The 26097-nt window shown below is 39.1% G+C and overlaps 1 protein-coding gene across 1 annotated transcript; it reads right to left on the bottom strand.

The window, feature by feature from the left end:
* Window positions 1–59: 59 nt before the first annotated feature.
* LOC110680590 (tyrosine aminotransferase-like) lies at window positions 60–22886 on the bottom strand (the record flags this gene model as incomplete). Its single annotated transcript, XM_021856387.1, has 4 exons — window positions 22682–22886; window positions 22602–22630; window positions 353–418; window positions 60–299 (listed from the first exon to the last, which is right to left on the bottom strand). Coding segments are annotated over exons 1-4 (540 nt in total), but the record flags the coding sequence as incomplete, so codon positions are not given.
* Between the last annotated feature and the right edge of the window lie 3211 nt (window positions 22887–26097).

The following is a 26097-nucleotide window of genomic DNA, read 5'->3' as shown; positions in this document are numbered from 1 at the left end:
CTCGGTTGGTCACTATCAGGGCAGCCGTGTTGGCGTCGATCAATGATTTCCAGTTGTACCAAGTCAACTTCCAGTTCCTGTCCGGCATCAAAGTCGTAGTAGCGGCATTCGACTCCGAAGCCCTCGGCCAGGGTACGGTAGATGGAGAAACCCGGCCTGGGGATCAATATGTTCTGGCCCGGCCCGGCTAGCACCGAGAGGCACAGGTCCAGCGCACAGCTGGCACCACTGCACAGAATGACATCGTTGGCCGTGACATCGCCCTGGTGCGATACGTAATCGGCGACGGCTTGGCGAGCCTGCGGAAAAACCAGTGCTGGGTCCGTAACCGTTGTGGGACCCCGTCCTGTACCACGCTGCGTAGGGCGTCGATGACCTCCGGTGCTGGCTTGAGGTTACCGAAGGTTGTGGGATTCACCTGGAAGTGGAGGGAAAAGAACGATTCATTTGTAGATTTGAGGATTGTGTCTTCTGACGAAATATAAGCGGGAATTTTTTTACATTCTTTCTTATTAGGTATCATAACAAAAATTACATGATTTTCTTTGATCTAGGTGCTAGAAGGCTAAATGATACTGTCATCCGAATCTGATAAAACTACATTAAGGCGAACTGGGGAAAGGTCTCTGGGAAAATTTTCAGAGTAATTGCTGTGGAAATTACTGAAGTTAACTGCCATTTTTTTCCAAGCATCGCTAGAAAATTTTTTTGGGAGAAATGGTGGAGAATTGTCTTGAGGAATGTTTCGAAAGGTCCCTAAAACTATTTTTGAAGAAATCTCTGGAAACAATATCAGAAGATTTCTTAAAACTTTTTCTTGGGGAATCTGAGAAGAAATTTTTAAATCACGTTTTGAATAGTCGAATAAATCTCAATAATTTGGATCATTGAAACAAGGGAAACGGTTGTTATTTATCTTATTATATCTAGCCAATCGTTAGAAAATACAATTCATCGAAGTTGGATTTTTTCTTGGTATCGATCCATCCGGATGCGAATCGAGTGCATTACTTCCGAAGTTATATATCTCGCATAGATTATAAGAGAAATCAAATTTCGACGAGAAACCGTTTTCTAACTTTTACCGCACCGACAATGTCGAAGATAATGCTACCGTTGTCAACAGCAATAAAATGCTGTACAATCATGCATTAAGTGCCATATCTCTCAGTTCCGTTCCATGATCCATTGAACTCTGTAGCAACAGCAAAACGTCGCCACTTAAAGCACACACATTCAAATCCTGAAGCTGCATTCGCGTAAACAAACTCGTACGACATTCCTCATTATTTTTGCGATCTGACCTTCTCCCCCTTGAGCGAAGTTGTTTTTCTCAATCCACGTCGTCAACAACGCCATTTCAGTGCTCGAAAACAAAATTCGCTTATCCTTTTTTCCATATGCAAATGCGAATATTGATCACGTCATTGCAGAGAAGGCCCGCGCACAATCCCCCCCTTAGTAACAGGCGAAGTGAAAATCGAAATCTGCTCTTCCTCCCCTCGACGACGACGCAACTTAAATAACCGGTGCTGATTGGTTGATCCCGGGACGAGCCACCAACCAAGGGACCAATGATGAACGACGAAATTGGACAGGTTCGCGAAGTGCGGTCAGCGGGGCAAACGAGCAGAAAAAACAGGAATTAGGAGTCGCAAAAAAACGGCAAACATATTCATCAGCCGGACACGAAAAACAGGTTCGTTGCCAAAAAACCAAACCAGCATCGAAGTCACCGAGATGCGACGCCCGGTCAGATGATTGGTTGATTAACGAGCGTCGGCTACGCTTTGGAAAAGCCCACTTGTGCGTCGCGCCAAAGCTCTGGTGAACAAAATACCAACCGTCTCCACTTTTGAAAGCTCGATGCACACGCGTGCCGTCGTCGGGTATTTTTCCAAGAATTTTGTTTATTTTATTGATTTATTAGATTGCACTTGGGAGGTGCACCGAAGTAAATCGACAGCAGTAGTTTAAATGGCGTTCGTTCACATGCAGATCCTTCACAAACAAGAATAATAGCGTTGTTTATTAGCCTCGCACGCAGCATTCGTTCTCCAGATGTAAGTTGAGTTCAACTGCTATCTATCGACTGGTTATGGTAATCATTGGAGTGATTCGTTTCCATATTCATCAATTTCCGCACAGCCGACTAAAAGTATTTACATGAACTTCGGTCAATGGAAATTTTCTCTTAGTTAATATGTTTCTTACATTGTTTCATTCAATGAAGTCGACAAAGCTTTCGCTACATTTTTAAAGTACAGATGAATCGAATCTACAGCATGAATTTTCAAGGCCATAAATGAAAAGAAGCAAACAGCCATTCAAGCTGATAATTTGATCGATTGGTCACCATCAGCTCTCTGAACGACTCGATAGTTCTGCGGGCCCAACAATCCGTATCGGTCAACATGCTGCTATTCAGCAAGATAATTATGAGGCTCGAATCTCACCAGTCGAGAATCTAATGTGGGTTTAAAATTTTCTCTATTTTCCAGGGCAAAGAAAAGCTGTACTATTTATCAAATTGGGTTTGATGAGTGAATTTGAAAGATCGCGCCGACAGTTTTTGTTGCATAGGATAAATGGAATGTAGCGTTTTAGGAATTCTAGTTGATAATTTTTAATAGCAATAGATTATTCCTAAAATAACCCTTGGATTCTTGTAACATTTATTCTGAGATTCTTCCGGAAATTCATCTAGGATTCCACAGCTCACTGGGATTCTTCTCGAAATCCTTCTGAGATTCTTCGGTAAATCTCACTTGGATTCTTCCTAAAAACCGTCAATAAATCTTTCATAAATTTCTATGGGATTATTCCAAAAATCTCTCTGAAATTCTTTCGGTAATCTTCATGGAATCCTTTATAGGAAATCCTTTCTGAAATCAGGAAATTTTTCTGTAGCTCATTCATAGATCTATTTGGAGCTGTTCGTGCAAAAATCCTTTTGGATTATTCCGGAAATGCTTCTGGGATTCCATTAGAAAGTTCTTTATGACTCTACAAAAAATCTTCCAGAAATCCCTGTAGAATTCTCCCGAAAAACTCCTCTGGGATTCTTCCAAAAATCTTTCGGGAATTTTTTCAGACATTCCACTGAGATTCTTTGGAAATCTTTTTGAAATAATTATAGCCATATTTTCGATCGCTCTGTAATTCTTCCGAAAATATCTTCTGAGATTCTTTCTTAAATCCTTATGGAATTCTTCCAAAAATCTCTATAAAATACTTCCGTAAATTCTGTTGAAAATCTTCCAGATATTCTTCTATTTAGAAATCTCTTTATAAAAACTCCCTCCGTGATATTTAAGGAATTATCTCAGAAACTCTTCCAAAAATTCCTCTTATAAAGTTGGGAAATCCTCCTGGCACTCCTCAATTCTTACGGAAATCTTGCTTTCATTTTTCCGTTTGAAATTTCTCCAGAAATTCCCCTGAGATTCTTGAGAAAAAAATTCTACGATTCTTTGAAAAAAAAACTATGAAATTCTAAAACAATCTCAATTGAACTTATCGGGAAGTGTTCTTGATTTTTTTTAGTGATATATCAGTTTATCAGAAGTCTTTCTAAGACTCTTTTGACAGTTACTCCGAAATAGTTCCAAAAATTACTTCTGAAATACTTCCGTAAATCTCTCTGGAGTTCTTCCGGATATCGCTCTGGAATCATCCCAGAAAATTTTCAGAAATTCTTCCGGATGTCTTTTAGTGGATTCTTCCACTGTGTGAGTCTTTCGCAAATCATCCTGGGATTCTTCCGGAAATCCTCCTATAATCCCGGATGAATTTTCAGAAGAATTCCAGAGAGAAAGTCGGAAGAGTTCTAGAATCCTATTTTTCGAAGAAACCCTATGGTATTTCCGGAAGAATATCATAAAAATTTACGGAAGAACCTCAGAAAAACATCCGGTAGAATCCGAGAAAAAATTCCTATAGCATTTCCTGATGAATCTCAAAAGTTTTTACGGATCAAGCTCGAAGCTTTCAAGCAGGATTTCCAGAATAAAATCTGGTGTAGTCCAGAAGAATTTTCGAAAGAATCTTAGGACGAAAAAAGAAACACGGAAGAACATATGAAAGAATCCTCGAAAAAGACTAGTGGGAAGTATTCAGAGAATCATCAAAGAGATTTCCGAAAGAATCCCAGAAGTTCTCGGAAAAATTTCTCTAAAGATATTCGACAGAATTCTAACATAATTTTCAAAGTATCATAAGGATATTGACAAAAAGCACAGAGGCATTTTATGAGAATTAAAGAAGGATTTTCGAAAGATATCCGAAAGTATTCGGTAAAGATTTCCGACAGCATCTCAGATATTTTCCGAAAGAATCCAGAGACATTTTCGTAAGAATCCTAACAGTATTTCTGGAATAATTTAAGAAATAATTTCGGAAGAATTCAAGAGTAATTTCTAGAGGAATACCATAATAGTATCTAGTAGGGTCCTAGAAGAATCCTCTAGAAATATTCGGAAAATTTGAATCAGGTGCGATAGAATTGCGACAGAAGCTTCTGTAGTATTTGAGATAGAATTTGACTTCCAGGATTTCAAAACAAAATCCCAAGAAGATACACGTAAAAATTACAGAGGGATTTCTGCAAGAATCACACAAAGATATCCAGAAGAATCACAGAGAAATGTCCGGAAGAAATATCAGAAGGACCCGTAAATGGTTTGGAAGCGGGATTTCCAGAAGAACTTAGAAAGATATCACAAATAATCCTAAAATTAACAGAACAATCCCGGCGGAGTTTTCGAAGAATTCAAAAGGGTTACTTTGGGAAGAATCCAAGAAGAAATTCCCAAAGAATAATATTTATAAAAACAGCTTTTTACGAGAGCTAATGACCGCCGAAAGCAGCCTCACTTTCTGATAAGGATCAGTCGGTTTGAAGTTTGGCCTGGGTCGTTTTGTATGAATATTAATTTTTGGAATGTGTTCAAAATTGAACTTTGACACATTTGATCATGTTTGACGTACACACGAACGGTGAGAAATTTCTTTAGCGATTCCTTTTCAATAGCAAATCAGGCTTGAAACGTAAAGCGCTCAAGTAAAATTTCTCATTTTACCAAAGTAATTTTGATAGCTGATCCAGTATGAGAGAAGTGTCACTTTTCCTAGCTGAATAATTAAGCGGCACATTTTTCCGTAAACGGAGAAAATGAAGCATTAAAAAGTTAGGTCATTCCACTCAATTCGGGGGGTTCGTGCGTTAAACTAATTTTGAGTTGATGGGAAGAAGTTGTTTTTGCAGCCATCCGAACAAATGCCTACTGGCTAAGTTCTTTTCACTCAACCGGCAGATCAAATAACTCAATTTCCAGTACTATACCACTTACACAAATTTTAAGTAACGCACAAAGGTTCGGTTTTTGGGTTGTTTTGCTCTTCGCTCTCTGACAAAAGGAGCGAATAAAATAGGGAGATTTCTCTCTCCCAAAAAATAAGTTAAAAAATACTCAAATGTGGGTTTTGTGTTTTCTCTGTATTCGGAAAAGTGGTAGTTCCATTTAATTTGTACGGCAGGCGTTACCAACGTTATGAAATCAGCTTTACTTTTGCACAGTGCATATGAACAGCGTACCAGCCATAAATATGAGAAATTTTACTTGAGCTCTTTACTTTAAAATTCCTTACTTTGCTTAACACTCATTGGATATTTTGGAAGCGTCACTGAAAACAAAATACTCCCAAAATCTGAGTTTAAACCAAGGACAGAGAATTTGTTTATAAAGAGAAGCACGAATACTGAAACCAAGGATTCCGATTGAACTGTCAAACGCGGTTCCAATCAAGCATACCCAATGAGCATCAGAAAGCTGTTACACAAAAACGACGATGGGTGTGTGCTAGTGCAAAGCGATACGAAGGCGACGTCACCAGTTAGCACGGTCTCTTATGGCAACTCACGGTATGACACGCAAGGCCGGTTAGGCGTGATTTAATCGTGGATTCCACCTTATCCCACTAACCCAATATCCATTCCATTACAACTGGGGAGATGCAGAGGTATATTTGGTCTCTAGTAACAATGACTGTCTAAAGCCTTTCCCTCCTTCGGGAAATCTGAAAACAACGGTGCCAGTACCTGTCAAAGTTGACAGGTAGTGACACCATTGTTTTCAAGTTTTGTTGAAGAGCGATAAGGGATGGTACACAAATTATGTCACGCTAAATTTCAACTTTTTTGACCCCCTCCAACCCCCCCCCCTTTGTCACGTTTTTTGTATGAGTCCTCCGAAATTTTTGTAAGACTTGTCACGCTTGGCTTGACCACCTCCCCCCCCCCCCTCGGAGCGTGACGTAATTTGTGCATGACCCCTAAAGAGAGAATTCCACCGTCAAATGCTCAATGAACAAACATCGGTTTCAACACTGACAAAATCTTTGCGATGTCAAACATTTGTTTGGCTCTGTATCAATCCAAGCCAAATATTTGTCATAGTGTACTAATAGCTTAACTAACATTCCTTCCCTTCCTCGATGACCGCATAGGGTGTGTCCGGCGCGCTTATTGACTTTTAAACTCTCGATTTGTGCACATTGAAAATGGTTAGCTATTCCCAAGCTCCATTAATTAAATCTTTGTGCAACTTCGATTGTTCTGGTCAATCATGAAGCGGTAATCCATGCTCCGTGAGCATGAGCTTCATGCTTCTTGAGACACTAATAGGAAAAATGCATGACTGCACTTTTAAAACTCATGAAATTCACTGGACATATAATTTATATTGAGATTCATAGTTCTCCGTGACCTTAAACAATGTTTAGAACGCTTCTAAATTAGAGTAGATTGTCAATTATTGCACACCACCAAAATATTATACACTTGCCACTATTCTGAAAATATTAAATAGATTTAATTAAACTCAAAGCCTATTGTTAATGTTGAACACTAATTTACACTGCATTCCAGCTAATAACAATTTGTTACCCATTGATCTATCCAATCAAGTAGGGAGCCGGATCGTTTCTTGGCACTTTTGATTCACTTCGGCAGTGATGTTTTTTGAAAGCTACATAGCTGATATTTAATCTCAATATGCGTCGTACAGATGTGCTTCTTACTGTCAAATTTTAGACAATTCGGTCGAAAAAAACCCAAATGCCAAAGTAAATCAATGAAGTGCCCAAGTGGTTCTGCACCCTACTTAAAGTGAAATTAATCTATTGTATGCATTTTAACTACGCAACACCCAAATTATTAAGCCATGCGCTAAATAATCCCTGCAATATAATAGCTTATGCAGAAGTCAAATGCAAATCTGAAAGGATTTCTTTTTTTTCATGGAAATAAATAATATATTATGGTTTCATAATGTTACATGGTTTTTCTTGAAGAACTTAGTTTCTTTGTAAATATATTGCCGTGTTCAGTAATTGGCGCACCACCATCATTTGTTATCTAGGGAAAGTGTACCAGTTATGGCTATAGTAATTTCCTATTTAGCCATACGTGAATTCTCGAAAACATTCACATTTTGAATATTTTTGAATGCTTCAATATCAAAATATATTTGATATTAAACTACAGTCGATGACGAAAGTTAGTAACCAAACGATGTTTTTCAATACAAATTGCCCAAGTTTGGGGATCTGTATCTTAGTTTCTGGTAGGCTGAATTGGCAGAAATTTGGATGACGAACTACAAATAACCTAAAGTTTTGTGTATACTGAGCTCATCAAATTTCAGTCATTTTCCGGGAAGTTTCAGAGGGTTTGTCAAATATAAAAGTAAGTAACCGAAAGATTTTTCGATTTAAACTAAAAACGGTGAGCTGTAAGTGGTTGGTATGTTTGTATAAATTCCGCAAGTCTGGGGATGAACCTGCCTACGGCAAAAAATCCCTTCAATAATAAGTAATTCAATTCAATTCAAACATCCGCAAGTTTGTGTAACTTCCGAAAATAAACAACTTTGCCGAAGAAAATAACTAACCAAAACTTACCGTTTCTGATTTTTTTTGGAAGATTCGATAGCCATATGTACAGGAACCTCATTGCTTGCAGACTCTTTGGTACGCATACATTGTAAGATCTTTTTTGGTGTACCTAATTTTTCTTGGGTCTTAACTCTGAATGCGGTCTCATGCGCTCCGTCTCATGTGCTGCTTGAAAGTCAGCGCAATAATAATTGAAGTGATGACAAATTTGTTCAACGAGGCTCGAAAAACTAACTTTCGGATCGCGAGTCTTCGACCATATCAAGTAGACCATCTATACACCTGCATAATGAAGTGAGTTGTAGAGGCTCTTCGTTACTAAGGAGTTGTTTTACAACTCGGATACCGGTGAGGAGCCGCAGCGTCATCAGCGCATGAGACGAGTCTCCCCGGGAGAACAGCACCTAGCGCGAGCTTTCAGAATTTTCGTGAGCGCTAGCGCAGCACATTAGGACTCCGATGAGCTGAGAGACTTTTTGATTAGAGACTCGTTAGAACATTTATTTACTCCTGAGAAATCTGTTAGTCTATTCAATATTAATGGGAGTTGGGAAGAAGTTTTGGAGGAATTGAATTATAGAGTATAAAATCAGTGCAACTGCGGGATCATCATAGAATGTAGCCATAAAAACCAACCTTTACTATGATTTTTTAACTTTGTTTTGAGTTAAGTATATCGATTTATGGATAGATGACTGTGATTCACAAGAGGCACGCTATGTCTGAACCAGACGATTATAAAAATCGAATGTACATCGGATTTTTTCTCGCTAGAGTTTATTATTTGGGTTATATTTTCATAATCAGAAAGTATTAAAATATTCCATCGGTGAAATTTTGGTTTTTTCCACTTTTTAGCCATTTTTCATACTAAATCCCATGAAAATCAAGTTTCGACGCATATCCGCTCATACAAAATGTATGGAAAAAATTTCACCGATAGAATATTTTAAAACCTTCCGATTATGAAAATATAGACCAAATAGTGATCTCTAGCAAGAAAAAATCCGATGTACATTCGATTTTTGAAATTGTCTGATTCAGACATAGCGTGAGAAGCTTATCGTTATTTTAGGTTTAGAAAACTTTTGAAAAGTAAGCCGCATTTCTAGTCGAGCCACTCGGTCTTCAGTTTCAACTCCCTTGCCTACAATTTGAATACCTGTTTCTGGCAATGTCTTATAAATGAGGCACAGACAAATAGGACGTAACACTGGCGAAATTTCCATCGACCACTCATTTAACGACCATTTCAAATTCGCTATACACACTTAAACGGTTTCGCCGAGAAACCAAACAGCTTGATATCTCGTTCATAAATTTGAACGATTCTCGGTAAACATTTTTACCGAGATCTCGGTAAACGTTTACCGAATCTCGGTAAACGTTTCGTCCGAGATCTTGGCAAAAAAATTCGGGTGCCGAAATCTTGGGTAAAAATAAGTACCGAGATTCGGCGTTGAAAACTACCGAATTTTCAGCTGTTGGATTCTCGTCGAAAAGTTTTACTGAGGTCGGTGAAATAATTTAAGTGTGTATTACAAATCTCACAACCAGAGGCACGCGTATTGTTTTTCGTGTTTGCGTTTCACACTACCGCCATCTTCAGTTCTTGTAGCACGAAACGGTATTTCGTGCAACCTGCTCAACAGATGATGATGGGTGTAAAAACTGGGCGATGGATTTTGAAGAAATTTGATTCTAAAGTTTTTACATCTGTTTTATCTGTGACTGAGGTCGTCAGATATTATATTGGGTTTAGTAAATTTTTTAGACACATCTATGTCGTATGTCGATCACTGAGACTAAACAGCATAATCTAGGAAAATTAAATGGAAACGATTGCAGACATTTCCTTATCAGATAGATTCATAGAAGAATCACCTAATTCAAAGAAATTACTTTCTCACTTCAGTTTACCGAGAAGCTGGACCGGCCACCTTGCCCTAGCATAGCAGAACAATTTACGCCCATCCACCGATCGAGTGCTTAAATTATCAGCCGCCAACGAATTTTTTTATCACTAATGAATAAATTTCAACTAGCCGAAAGTATGTCCACCCACCGATCGCTGTCTAGCGGAACAGGTTATTCGGGTTATACGAAACTTTATCCAGCAAAGGAGCATTAGGAGATAACAAAAAAACGCTCCACGTGCCATTGTCTCCGGGGGCCGGTTGACGTCCCCAGCCTAATAACCTGCCGGCCGCCATCGCATCAACATAATCAAACACCAAAACCTGACGCTGTCTTTGCATCCATCGATTGGACGCAGATTTTTGCACCCTGTGTCGAATACTGACCCCCAAAAAGTGGCGTGATTCGAGGCAAAACCTATAAACCGAACCGAGCAGCAGCCGATAATCCCAGTGACACCTATCGGGTAGCCTCGCTGATTATACTGCTGACCCGTACAGTGGTCCAAGTTCAAAAAATCATGGCAAAAATTTCGCAATCGCTATATTTTACTACTTTTAGAAAAGAAAAGTGTTTTGGAACATGATTTAAGGCCCAAACGCCACGATAGCGGAACTGCAACGGAAGCGGAAATGATTCGAATCACATAATTTCGACTAAGCTGTCAACGAACGACACTAAGTCGACAAGCATGATATAGTTTATGCTGGCGAACCGGTTCCGCTTTGGGCCTTAAGGCCCAAACGCAATGATAGCGGAACGGCAACGGAATGCGGAACCGGTTCGCCAGCATGAACTATAATCAGCTTGTCGACTCAGTGTTGATCCAATTTCATTCGTTGTCAGCTCAGTCGAGATGTTGTGATTCATGCTGGCGAACCGGTTCCGCATTCCGTTGCCGTTCCGCTATCATTGCGTTTGGGCCTTTAAGGCCCAAACGTAATGATAGCGGAACGGCAACGGAATGCGGAACCGGTTCGCCAGCATGAACTATAATCAGCTTGTCGACTCTGTGTTGATTCAATTTCATTCGTTGTCAGCTCAGTCGAGATGTTGTGATACATGCTGGCGAACCGGTTCCGCATTCCGTTGCCGTTCCGCTATCATTGCGTTTGGGCCTTTAAGACTAGAAGAATCTTCTATAATCGATTCTTCAAGGCCCAAAGATCAAACTAGTCGAGTCTTGGAGCAAAAACTTTGTTTTTTTCATCTTAGAACTATATTAGAAAATTAGGTTTTCGGACAGATTTTTTGAAAAAACCGGACCTCTGTGCTCCGTTTGCTGATCGTATGATCAGATGCGCAAATCGAACCGGTATCCCGTGGGTAATGCTGTATGAAAAACAAGTTCCATCATTGGGCGTACAGGAGTGCGAAGTGTTTAATGACTTGCAAATTCATCATATTTAGGGAATAAGTAAGGTATGTTCCCTGGGGCTAGCAGTGCGTCTTCATTTGCAGTGTCATCGTTTTTTTTTGTGCATCTTGGGAATGCAAATATTTTGGCCACTACGAGCAAAAAAGACAAGTTCGGTAGAACTGGGGACGTAAGCATGATGTTTGTGAAAAAGTAGTTGTAACAGGATTGAATTATCAATTACCTATATTGGGTTTATGATAAGACAGCGTAGCAAAATTTGTCTTTGTCCAAAAGATCAAATTTTGTGATCCACTAAATTGGGGGATGCTGAGTCCTAAGATGCTCAGATATGTTACATCACGTCAGAAACTTGAGCAATAGACACCTCTCACCAGTGCTGGGAATGGTAATAGTAGTAGGCTTGAATTTTCGCGAAAATCACGTGGCTCTCTAGTACAGTAGTTCAAAAACGTGAATTCTCATCAAGTAGCCTATGTTGGGTGCACGAATTTTCTAAATCATGAGTGTCATTGAAGGCTCTAAATGCGGGAAATGCAGCGGGAAATAGAACATTTTTCTACAGTAATTCTGGGTTGCCCTTAGCAACGGGTGTTTTGCTATTTGCAAGGCTTTTTGCCTACAGCAGCGATGGGCCGTAAGTTTCACTGGCTTCGCTGACTGTGATTGGCTTTGCTTGGCTTACTGTAGAGTGAATTTCAAGATTTTTCCCCAACCCTGCCTCTCACCCACGGTATACACAACAAGGTAGGCTATTCCCACGTGTAAGCAACGATTTTCAATCAAAAACATGTGTCGTCATTCCTATCGCCAAGCATGGGGCTAGAAGGATAGTAAAAGAGAGCAGGCTTTGCTTTCTCTTGTACTCGTTTGAGATTGCGATAGGAATGACGCCACTACCAAGTGTCATTTTTCGGATATAATACTTTGTTTCTTTTTATCGTGCCTCTCACCTAAGAGATTCGGAGGGTAGGCCGTTTATTCAGCCGAATAATTCGCCAAAAGGGGCTCTATAGCAACCACAGACAAACAGACGTAAGACTTGGGACAAAATTTATTTAAAATCCATCGCCCAGTTAGACCATCGTCATCCTGGTGAGCATGTTGCAAGCAATACTGTTTCGTGTAGTGTGAAACGTCAAACACGAAGAAAAACCGATGCGCGCACCTCTTGTTATGAGATTTGTAACATAGCGAATTTGAAAAAAAATCGTGAAAGTGGTCGATGGAAATTTCGTCAGAGTAACGTCTGTTTGTCTGCTGCCTTAACCTTCATCAACGTTCACGATTGTTTCGATCAGTTTTTGATAAGATTTTCAGGAAAAGTTATAAATGAGTTATAGTTTTATTTCAGTTTTTTAAAAATTTTCAATTCTGTGAACGAAACCCGGATGTAGTCTTGAAATTACACAGCGTAACAAAAATGACATTTTTTGCGTGTCTCAAGGATCAAAATTATGTGTCTTCTAAGTAGATTTGGGGTTGCTGAAATCTGGTGCCATTCTCAGAAATGTTCCAGCACGTCACAATTGTTAGCTACAGGTCGCCAAAGTTGTATAAAACACTGGTTTTATTCATGTTAACATGAAAATTTAAAGTACGATTTGTCAAATTTTTTTTGTGAATCTAATCCGCTAAACATGCAAAATAGAACTTGAACTTTCATTTTCAGATATAATTTGATTGAAATTGCGCGATTAAATTTTTGATTAAACCGATTTTTTCAACATGCTTTGCAGCACAGACAAACAGACCGTAACACTTAGAACAAATCCCGATCAAAATCATAGTCACGATGACATGGTACGCCCAATGCTAAAATCGATGTGTTTTGGCCGATGGACCAACAGATGGCGGTAGTGTGTAAACGTCAAACGCGAACAAAAACGATGCGAGTGCTGCGGGTGGTGGATTGGCCACCGGACCATATATTTGAATCGGCCGTTAAAAAGGTGGTCGATGGACATCGGTGAGAGTGTGACGTCTGTTTGTCTGTGCTTGCAGTCTCTATACAAAATTCTTCGTTTCTTCTATATGTCAAAATACAACAATTCTCTAAACCATCAAAAAATAACTTTTCCGCATCGAAAGTATTACAAAACTTTGATAATAAGTATTGTTATACACATAAAGTTTGAGTTCTGTGGCAAATTAAGCCCAATATATTACTTACAAGCCTGCAAACTTGCATGCAAGTTGGCTGAAATAGTCATTTTTTGCATTTTCAACAGTCAATATCTCAAAAACTAGACGTGGCTATGATATTTTCTGAAAACGGCAAAAGGGATTCAGCAACCCTTAATTAAGTGAATAGCGGTATTTTGGTGCTGGAGACAAAAAACGTGTTCCGCAGTGTTATTGGAGTGCTAGGGAACTTCCAGAATGAAAATTATGAAGGAAATGCAAGAACCTTCATCAACAAATTTCCAAATTCAATGGAGTCTTTCTTAGCCGATTGGTTTGAGTTCGCGGCTACAAAGCAAAGTCATGCTGAAGATGTCTGGGTTCGATGCCCGGTCGGTCCAGGATCTTTTCGTAAAGAAATTTGTTTGAGTATCCTTAAAATAAAGTATCATCGTACCTGTCACACGATATACGAAATACGAAAATGGCAACTTTGGCAAAGAAAAGCTCTCTGTGGATAAACTGTGGAAGTGTTCATTAACACTAAAATAACTAATGAATTATAATTCGGTAACGATTAGCTAATGAGTCCAAATAGAATTTTGTATATTTTAAATTGAAATGCTTGCCCTTTAAATGGTAAACAGGACGAATTGAAGTTCCAATATGATCAAAATGAATTTCGTATTGTGCAAAACCTCTTTTCAAATTGTACCAAGGAAATAAATCGTTTCATAAGAGCTAATTTGCAATCAAAATAAAGACATCCTCCTCTGTTATTTCATCACATTCACAACAGAAAAACAATCCAGACGACCTTACTCTACATCTGCAATCACCATGCAAGTTTATCCTTGCGCCATATTTCTATATTCCTGGAATTTTCCGTTACCCAACACAGTGTTATGACAATAAAATCTTCCCAGCACATCCACTGAGAAGCCTTGATCAGGTTCCTCGTTATTTTTAAATTTATGTCAATCGAGAAATGTACAATACAGTAAAATCGTAATAAACCGATGTCATGCAGTCCTTGAAATGCATTAATTTTGAACCGTGGTTTGTAATTGACGACAATATGCTCGAAAAAATAATGTAAAGGTTCTGTCTTCTCAGCCATTACGATATCAAGCGAATCGACTGTGTCTTTCATCCAACTGGGCTCATCCAAACCGACATCCAGCCAAACCAACCAGCTGAGTGCCGCTCATTTGCCTACTTATCGATGAAAACCGGTCGCTCAGATGGAATAATTTCGTGATGGCACATAACCGGACCCGAACGACCAACAAATGTGTCGCGAGGGTGTCGACTCGACTGGCTGGAATCTCTATCGAAAAAAAACTTGTTCATGGTTCTTATTACTTCAACGTTCATTTCAGTGCAATCAAAAGGTATTGACTTTTAAAGCCTATTGTACAAATGCCATCATATTTTTCTTAGAAATTAACGGTATAATTGGGTTTTACAGTTTTACCGAACTGTTCAGCTGTGAAACTGCAGTACTTCTTCTCTTCTGTCTTTATATCTAGAAATAAATTTAGATCCGTCGACTGTTTAAATTTACATTGTTTAACTGCATCTGATTTGCAGATAAACTATATGAGTTATTGTAACTTTCAATATATTTTGCATTTATTTAAAAAAAAAAATGAAACTTTTATTTTAGTAATAATGCTTAAAAATCTAGTGCAACGTGTTGCCTACATGCATTGTGATATAAATCACAATGTAAGAAAAATGAGTTAGTAAATTAAGCATAAGCATAAGCATGATGACCGTACAATTCGTAGTTGCTACCCGTTATTGACCAGAATAATCGAAGTTGCACAACGAATCAACAGATGTAGCTTTTCATTTTCCAATGTACGCTTTCGAGAACTCCAAACATTATAAGTCAATAACAGCGCCCGGCCACGTGCTTGCGGTTATCGGGGAAGGGAAGGAATATTAGTGTGACATTCATTGTTACTAGAGACCGATATCATCTCTGAATCTCCATGGTTGTCATGGGAAGCATTTTTGTTAGTGGGGAGGGGTCCATAGCAGCATGATCAAGATTCACCTGGTAAGTGATGCGATTCATGCAACCTCAAAAACAACGTGAACATACGATTAAGTCGACTTTTTAGTGTCGAACCATTCAAAGGATTTTTTATAATGATAAAATTAAGGTAAAACACAAAGGTCATGATGAAAAAACGTTTCATAATATATTGTACACTCAAAAATAGAAGCATGAAACGTGCTCAACAAATTGATCGTCCATACTTGACTGAGTAACCGTAATCCATTTTTATCAGCATGTTCATTGCACAAAAAAAATCACCCCGGCACAAACGCCGAGAAAAAACGAACTTTCTGCTTGGGCATCAACGAAGCTCTCTGTCAGAAAAACAAGTTAGTAAATTGGGTCGAGAGTCAAATTTCAAAAGAAAAATATGTAACTTTTAATACCGTCAAACCGTTTATGTATAATACAAAATTCTACAGTGTAACACAGTTTTTGATGACACCGCAAGCGCAATGACGACTAACCATAGCAGCATGTCGAAGGAACTTGAAAACTATTGAGAAGCAGAACTACAGGTCCAAAGCCCTGATAAAGGTGACCATGTGATAGCTATGTCCGTGGTCAACACGTAAAAAAACAATCAGACAATACTGTATCCGTGTCAGCACCAAGGAGGCAGCCCTTCTAGCACGATGTAGGTAGCGCGACCCTGGTTAAGTGGCCCATCGAAGACTCTTCACCAACCAAGAAAGGCAAGAGTAGAGCAATCGGATTGATTTTAGACCCGGCAACGAATAAAGGACAACGATTGGAAAGTCGGAACTTGGAATGAGAGAAGTTTGAATGAACCAGCCCGTGTTGGGCTCCTGGCTCGTGAACGTGGCAGCTATCCAGCAAATACGCTGGCCCAACGTGGATCGTGAATTCCGAGCGGTGGGTACCATCGCCAACAATTCATTCGAGTATCATATTTACTACAGCGGCGGTAACAGATCAGAACATGGAGTTGCTTTTATAGTGATTGGGAAGCCAAGCGAGTTATACGGTAGAAATCGGTAAGCAAGCGAATCTGTCTGTTGCGAATGAAGGGTTCTTCAATAGATTAAGGCCTACGGAGAGTGCCCAAAACAAGATGTCAAGATAGTCAACAACGCAAATGCGCAGATCGAGAAAGAAGATTTCTTCCTACCGTCATTGGAACAGAAAGCCTTAATCCCGTTACAAATGATAATGGCCTGCGGCTTGTAACCTTCGCTGCTGCTAAAGGGATGGGAATCAGCAAACACACATGGCGACATCTGAATGGCAATGCCTGCTCCCAAATAGACCACGTGCTGGTTGATTGGCGACATTTCTCAGATGTCATGGATGTCAGGACTTTCGTTACCTAATATCGACTCATATCATTATCTCATTGCAGCTGAAATTCGGGCGCGGTTATCCAGCGTCACGAGTTTCAGAACAAACTAAACGTTGCGCTCCAATATCCAACGCTTGTTGTCTGATGGGATAGCTGCACAGCAGCTTGGGAATAAGCAACGTTTTCTGGAGATGTCAACAGCCTGTGGGCCCTAGTTTGGCATCAAACATGGCAAGCAGAACGCCGAACAGACTATTTCACATTACAACCACCGAAGGGCTGTAAACAGTCTTCGGCTAATCGAGCCAGCTGTCGTGAGAATGCTGTCGTGTGCTGTCATGAAACTTGAGATTCATGCTAAACATTTTACACATAAGATTACAACATTTTAACACATAAGATTACAACATTTTACACAAGTGTGGATATGCACGTAATTTGATTATAAAGCGATGATATTTTCAACACTATGTTCGTCTTGTGAGTGCATTGTCTAGTGAATGCATAGCAAACGTTTTGAATTATTCAAAAAAAATAGTGTAAAAAAGTTTAAGCGTGACGTATAACATTTCGCAGAATACAGAACCCGAGAGGCTCTGACTGCATATTCATTTTGCCAGTACGACGCTCGGTGTACGAGACATGTTACGAACGAACAAGCGAGCTTGTCATTGGCAAACGAAGAAATCAGACTACCAAAAATAAGATCTTTTTAACTAAAATTTGGTAAACTGCATTTAGTTTTTACCCACGGTTTGGGTTGGTTTGCCTCTCTCGCAACAGCAATGTTGTCAAAAACAGAGAGAGACGCACCGACCCATCGTCGAAGTTCAATGGAATAAGCCAAATTTGGGTTCTTTCGAGTTTACCCCAACATTAAGTTGTTTTAACCCATCACGGAGACTTCAAAAGCTAACGCTGGATAGATTTTGCACTGAGTTGTTTGTTTTGCCGCTGTCAAAATGGAAACAACCTAATGATAGATATATATCAGTTAACCTTAATTTGGGTTATCCCACGGAAGAGCCGATTTGCGTCAAAAAAGAAGTCAAAGTTGGGTTGATTTGTGGCTTCGTGTAGGCAATGTGATCGAACTGCCGTGTGCTGTACAAGACGGCATCGTTGCATGTCGCATGACCACCTCATGGTAGGCTGTCCATGGATAGTACATTTCACAAGGCTGTCGTGGGAAGTAGTTGATGACAGCCGTCGAAATACTATCGTGAGGCGGTACATTTGGGAAGCCTGGACCCCTATCCACGAAGCGGTGACAACAACGGCGCGGGAAGTGAAGTGGCAACTAATCAACGACGAAGATGAAATGACTAGCTTGATGAAGAGTGCCAGAGAGTGACAGACATGAAGATTGTCGCCAAAAGCCGTATGCTCATGGCCGGTATCCGACAGTACAGAGAGCAGTACAGGTCAGAGAGAGCCGAAAAAAAACAATTTACCGCAACAAGAAAAGGCAGCACGAAGAAATTGTGGAAGCTGAAGCTCAAGAGTTTAAGACAGCATGAAGCGGAACGATATGCGGAGATTTTATGCAACGGTCAATTGCGCGCGGCACAATACCGTACCAGAGTACTGTGTTATATTTTGTCGATCTCGTGCAATTTTCGAGTAGCGCCCAAATCTTCGATTTTAACTACATCGTTATATTATATATTGTTTGGAGAAGTTTCTTTCATGCATTTTTACCACAGACAAACAGACGTAACACTCAGAACAAATTTCTTTAAGTGCATCGCCCAATTCACAACATCATCATCTGGTGAGCATGTTGCACGAAAAGACCTGCAGATGGCGGTAGTGTGAAACGTCAAACACGAAGAGCGAAGATAAAAACGATGCGCGCGCCTCTAGTTGTGACTGTGAGTTTTGTAACATAAAGAATAAGAAATGATCGTTAAATGAATGGTCGATGAAATTTCATCAGCGTTACGTCTGTTTGTCTGTGTTTCCTACTATTAGACAAACGGGCTTTCTGAATCCGAAATAGATATGTCACGCTCCAAGGGGGGGAAGGGGGTCAGGCATAGCATGACAACCCTTGTAAAATTTTTTGAAGGACTCATAAAAAAGCGTGACTAAGGGAGGGCGGGTCGAAAAAGTTGAAATTTAGCGTGTCATAATTTGTGTATCATCCCTTAATAGACAAACGTTTTTTATCATTACGTAGCACGTCATTTCTGGAAGCTGCCTAAACTTGGATGTCTCTTAATCTAGTTTTTAAGTGGTCGAGTGTTGAAAGTTGAGAGGATAACGGGGATGATCACATATTGTATTGTTGAGTAATAGGAGATCCAAGAACAACTAACTTTTCAAATTTTAAAGCTAATAAATTACATATCATTAAAATATTAAAACCTGGTATACACAAAAGCAACTGCAAATTGCGAAAATTTGATATTTTCTTCATTTTTTTTTTCTTTTTTTTTCACTGCTGTTATACGCATTATTATCTCATGTTCCAAAACATGATACTAGAAAAACGCGTTTAAAGATTTTTAATTGTGCACGTTTATGCCTCGTGTTGATCAGGTTTGTGATAAATTCAAATAAAATCATTGCAATAGTATAAAAAATAGCGTGTTCTTTACAGTCAAGAGTTTGTATTATGAGAAAAAGGTAAATTTTGCTACGAGATTGACAATGGGATATGAGATAGTGAAAGAAAGAGAGGGGCCTTCCTTAGCCGAGTGGTTAGAGTTCGCGGCTACAAAGCAGAGCCATGCTGAAGGTGTCTGGGTTCGATTCCCGGTCGGTCCAGGATCTTTTCGTAATGGAAATTTCCTTGACTTCGCAGGAGTATCATAGAGTATGTCGAAAAAGGCAACTTTGGCAAAGAAATCTCTAAGTTGATAACTGTGGGAGTGCTCATTGAATACTAAGCTGAGAGGCAGGCTGTCCCAGTGTAGACGTAATTCCAAGACAAAGAATTAAAGAAAGATAGTAAGTTAGAGAGTTTATATGATTTAGTAAAGGCGATAAATTACTTTATCGAATCTTCCAGCAGGTTTGACAGAAACTCATCTGCGATTTCAAGATTCTTTTGCGGAGGATGTATTTAACTCTGAATTCGCGAGACAAATCTTTCCATGATCTGATACTTCTATGGACATTGCAAAATCATGATGTTTGATACGTCACAAATTAAGTTTTAGATCCTTAAATAGATTCGCCACTTGCACCGGGGAATCAGGTATCCGGAACAATCCAGTATGTGGCTAGGTCATCCAAAACATGTTGAGTTATTCTTCTTTAGACTTGATCCGCAAATTAATGACGTTTTATATGTCACAAGATAGGTCTCAGAACCCTCAATGTGATGGTCACTTCTCATAGGGAACAGGGTATCCAGAACATGGCATGTGATCAAGTCATTCAAAAACGTTTGAGATGTGAAAAAGTATTTTGAAATTGGTAATTTTCATCAAATTTCACGTAAAATGAATGCACCCTAGTGATAAAAAGAAAAAGAACAAGTTATGTTCCACATGGGATGTAAAACCAATGGTAGAAGATATTCAAAACGATTTTATAACATCATAGCCAAATAAAAACTGTGTACTGAATGTTATGTTCCACATCAGCGCTGCTATTTGTGTATAGTGTTGCAATTATGCGTAGAAATACAGTAGCGGGACAGTTATGCGTAAAATTCAACAATGGGATAAATTAACTTGGCTTACTTTTTATTAAAATTTTGAACAAAGTTGATTTTTTGGAAGTGTTTTTGTAAAAATAAACTGTTTGATGACAAAAAGTCAAGACGCACAAAAAGTAACATGGAACACCTCTTTAATGAATGTTCGAATCCTCTGAGCAGAATCTCAAATAGAGAAACTTAAAAGTAGATGGAGTACCGTGTACCTTTTAATTCCGCACCTAAATGCTTATCTTTGACAGATACGCGTATTTCGACTACCACTTGCAGTCTTCTTCAGTGTCAGTTACTCGTATCCAGTGGATATCAGACGTTTTGCACATAATACTGTTCTGAAAAATACATCTTAAAAGACGGAACTTAAGAATTACTAAAGAAATCAAATTATTTAAAGTACAAAGTACTTTCTATGAAGTTGCGAGTCCAATTACGCAAGTAATGCTATCGGTGACCATTTATGTTCATGGTTTTTCCTAAAGGTTCAGCCGAGTGGTTAGAGTCCACGGCTACAAAGCAAAGCCCTGTTGAAGGTGTCTGGGTTCGATTCCCGATCGGTCCAGGATCTTTTCGTAATGTAAATTTCCTTGACTTCCCTGGGAATAGAGTATAATCGTACCTGCCGCACGATATACGAATGCAAAAATGGCAACTTTGGCAAAGAAATCTCTCAGTTAACAACTGTGGAAGTGGTCATAAGAACACTAAGCTGAGAAGCAGGCTCTGTCCCAGTGGGGACTTAATGCCAAGAAGAAAACGAAAGATAAACGATTTCTGTAGTTCAATTTTTTTTGTCAAACTATGAGCACTTTGAAATTTGAAGCGTGTGCTAGAATAAGGGCGTAAGGGGTCATGCACAAATTACGTCACGCTCCGATGGGGAGAGGGGGTCAAGCCAAGCGTGACAAGCCTTACAAAAAATTCGGAGGACTCATACAAAAAACGTGACAAAGGGGGGGGGGGTCAAAAAAGTTGAAATTTAGCGTGACATAATTTGTGTACCATCCCTAAGTCGCATGATATTTTGAAATTTTCAACTATTTGACAATTGTGTGCAACAGTTGAAAGATGAATTTTAAACGTGTTTGGCTTTGAACTGCAATTTTGGCTAGAAATCTTAGGCAATACCACAGATAACAAACGTTGAAGTCCGATTGTAAAACTGTGTAAGACATTTAATGGTGATTTTGAATGGCAACACAAGTAGCAACATCGTGGTGGCGCTATCATCGCTAAGTTCCCATGACGATGTCAGTGGTGAATATGAAATATTTCAAGATACTGATATTCACCACTGGTTGAGGCAATTCGGTGTGTGACGGCGCTAGTGATTGTTAGGAGGTTTGATTTAAATATTTACACAAGTTTTCAGATTTTTTTGTTCTAGCATAAACATCTGTTATCTGTGGCAATACTAACAAAAAAACAGATTTCGGAATATCTTCAAAAATTCCAAACAGTGAGTTTATATTCTAACATAATCGTTTGCATTATTTTCAAGGAATCCTGAGCGAGATTCCGAGGCTACGCTGTGCCTTATTTCACTGAACCCAGAGCAAGATTATTACAGATTCATAAAAGGGATTCATGTGGAATCGAGAGCAGAACTCTGAGGAAAAGTCATAACAGTCAAGTAAAAACATGAGGAAGACGCATTCAAAATGATGTTCACTCGACAATATTGTTAATCTCACAAACATATCTATCTAAAAGATTGGACAAATCTTTTTGGTCACAGAGATGCTTGAAACAATAAGGTAATGATCGCTGTACAATTTGATAAAATCTGAAGCTGATTTTTTGTAGGTTTGTATGAAACAAAACAAAAGTTGTTTTAAACGAACATTTAAAAGGAAACGGATGAACCATTTTCATAATTGAAACTTGTAAACTCTTTAGACATCATTTAAAAAATGCATGTGAGATGTGTTTGCTTATCCAACGTCAAATGATAATAACTGCTTTTAAAATGCAATACATTTTAATAATTTGAGTGAGATGCAGCATGCAGGACATTTCGCGGGGCACTTTTTAACGTGAGACGAATGGTCGAAATGCGGGACGTCTGGTCACTTTATTTAATACAGTCCTTATTAAACATTTTGGCCGTCAACAATAGCGATCGATCCCAGTGTGCGATCAGAACTAAAGGCGGCAATGGACGTTTCAAAACAAGCACTTTTACCTTTTTCAGGAATTCGACACGGGCACTACCTGAACCTGATAGTAGACGAGGGGCATTATGAGGGGTGAGCAATTACTTACCGATCGAGAGCGCAATCAGTGGTTTGTCCGGATTCGGTGCGATCTTCAAACCTTCGACAATGGCTCGGATCGGATTGTGGGTGAGCCGAGCGAAGTCAGTGATGGGCACGTTCCATTTGGTGCGTTTGCTACTGCTGCTGCTGCCGCCTTTAACCGCGTTGCGAGTGTTCAACTGAAGTGCCGAAAGGTCTTTCAAATCTTTCATAGTCACCAACACTGGTTTTTATTGGGCCGGTTTCCTTCTACCAACTTTGTGCGTGAGAAAGTTCTAGGTACTGGAACAGCTGTGGGCACGATTTTCTTCTATAGCTTTGACTTCAGGCAAGTTCTCTTGCACACTGGCACTGCACTCCGGACAGGTTTTCTTCGAATTATTTCTGTCACACTAGTTTTTGTCAAGTTTCTCAGAGTCAATTCTCTCTTATCATATAAATTAGCAATGTTCGAACATATGACGATTTTAAAACTAAATCCACATTCAACGACAGACGACGACAGCCACTTCGGAATCCGACAATTCTCGGCTACACAGGAAGACCTCTAGCATCTTATAATCCTTTCTTTGAGATTGGTTTACTGCTTCTGGTCAAGAGGAGCTCGATTCGCTACCACCGTTGAGTTCCTTTGGCAAATCCTTCGGGCTAAAATGCGACTTAGCTTCCGGAACGCATCAATCTGATGAGATGATCCTTCTTCTTACTGGTTGGGAGCGGGGCGAGAGAAAAGCTCTTCTCGCACGGTGCGATTTCCAAGACACGCTTCTGGATGGTTTCCACTTTGAACTAATCCCCGAACTGCGACAGAGGTGCGCTTATAAAGGTTCGCTGCTGTAACTGGCGTCGACGTCGTCGTCGCGACGCAGCGCAGACCGGACCTGGAGCAGACCCGCGGACCCGGTGGTTACTCTCTGCGACGCGAATTGAAACGGCATAGTGGGACTTGCGAGGGGTGTGTTGTGGTCGTCGTTCGATGGGTGAAAAGCTCCTTACATTTGATTTGGGGAGCTTTTTTTGGACGTCCAATTTCGGGGCAAAAAGTTGGCTTTCTGGCCGTAGTATACCAAAGGAAACCTGGTCCCCGATACGTGTGTTGAATTGACGTTGGATACCGGTTCGAATTGCGTCTTTAAATTGCACTTTTTTTTAAATTTGGAATCATGGTGTGTTCGATTTGGAATGTTTATTTCGGTTGATATGCATTCGTATAGGTATAAATCCTGAATTCCTAAGTTTAAGTGTGACATCTATATCTATTATTCCAAATCAATGTGCCGAATATGAGCGAATATCATCTATGCATGACTGTCTGAAAATGTTCCGAGCTAAGCAAAACAAAGCTTAATAACACGAAATTTGGTATGGATAGTTAAAAGTGATATCAACTTGATAGATCATATAAGAGATCTGAAAATTCAAATCTAAAATTAACTCCTGGAATACCATTAGGGTTCATTCAAATATTACGTAACACAAAATTTGTCAATTTTAGACCCCCTCCCTCCCCCACGTAACAGCTTTTGTATGGAAATTTAAAATTTTTGTATGGGGCCGTAACACTATGTAAGACCCCCTCCCTCCCCCTGTTGCGTTACGTAATATTGAACGGTCCCTTAGCATATCATAACTAGCTTTTATATGATTCGTCCAATAGCTGCAAGATTTTCATTACATCTGTGAACATCAAAATTTTGCTATGGTTCAGAAGTGACAGAAACAATGTTGATATTTTGTTTAGATCTTTTGTCTTTTGTCTCATTGTCAACCATGTTTTTGATTTTCATTACTTCACTTCTACTCGGATTTCATATAAGCTTCGTTAATGGGTCTATTTGAAAGACATCGTGGATGCAGGAATCGTGTTCCAGATCTGATTGCTAGTGTCAGGAGATTAATTATGTTCATGCATATCGTTTGTCAGAGTTAGACACGAGATGAAGCATTAACCGAACCATTTGGTACCATATTCATCAATCTTATATCATTGAGCGATACATATCTCTGCAACTAGGACGAAAAATCCGCGTCGTTTATTACGAAAGCAAAAAAGTTACCAGGATCTTTCAGACGGATACATCTATCGCTCTTATGTTGGAAATAATGCTCAATTAGTAGAGAAGGATTGCACAATGGTCCAAATTGACAGTTTAGCAGTGAAATAAGTGGTTTACTCTGTTCTCGCTGATTTAAGATGTATGAATGTCTTAAGAGAAGTTGTTCGTAATTGAGATTTACATTTAACATTTCTCCAAAAAGTTGTATATAAGAAAGTTGTAGATCTAATTAAACCTTCCGTTATCACCAGTCACCGTGCACACATACAAATTCCTACAGATACAATTTTCACAAATTATTCTTTTGTCAGCAATATAATGTAAAACTGATGGCATGAAAGTAGTTCTTGTCACAAAGCCTTCTGAAAAACCTAGTTCTAGTAGTCAAAGTCATGTGAATTCTGTTTAACAACGGGATTTTTTTAAACTCTTAGTAAAAACGCCAAAAAATCACCATTTTCATTTTAATACGTTAGAGTATCAATTTTTTCTAAATTTCAATAAGTTTTCGCTGTAGATACTTCTAGTTACTTGTATTTACAAACCATAAGATTTCATGCAAATAACATTTTTTTATTGTGTTCCAGTCGAAACACAAATGCACGCCTTTTTAATTTTATGGTTTCTATTACCGTGCATTAGTGTAAAAGGCTTGAAATTATTTAGTAATAATGGATTTATTGTTATATCAGGATTCAACTACTCCATATTTTATTTTTGAGCGAATATGAAATGGTTTGAAAAATACAGTCAAACTTCCTATAACAATTTCTATGAAAAACTAATGATTTAGCCTTTTTTTCAACTTTCTATGGCTTTCATTGTAAAATAAGGTTTGAATACGATTAAAACTGAGTGCGCACACTACTAGCAACATCGTTGCTCCATCAACAACGTTTTTTTTAGATACGCTAGTTCGCTTTAAATTATTTGGAAAAATAATATAATTTTTTGAAGTGCAAATTTTCTTTAAATGCACGGTGAATGGTAGCTTGACGGTACAACTTTGCTTGCTAGAACGCCAATAGCTTTAACATCGTAGGAGTTACAGGCGAATTTCAAGTTTTTCAATGGTATTTTCAAAGTGAATATTCTCAATTTGAAGATAACTACGTTTTTGCAGTAAAAGTTGTCTAGTGTATGCCGCCCAAAGAAAAAAATAATATCGAACCAACTTCATGAGTTTTGGACATCTCAATTTTTTTTTTAGTTTCTCACTTAAATTTACTCATAACTTCGAAATGACAAGAATTGAAAATTTGCAATGTTCAGCAAAGGATTCTACCCCATTACCCCGAATGCCATCATCCCAAATGCCACTACCCCGAATGTACCATTACCCCCATGATACCCGCATGATATTGGA

The sequence above is a fragment of the Aedes aegypti genome, unplaced genomic scaffold, assembly GCF_002204515.2.
Source record: "Aedes aegypti strain LVP_AGWG unplaced genomic scaffold, AaegL5.0 Primary Assembly AGWG_AaegL5_hic_scaff_1625_PBJ_arrow, whole genome shotgun sequence".
Taxonomy (NCBI): Eukaryota; Metazoa; Arthropoda; class Insecta; order Diptera; family Culicidae; genus Aedes; species Aedes aegypti.
This window is presented reverse-complemented; position numbering and strand designations above follow the sequence as displayed.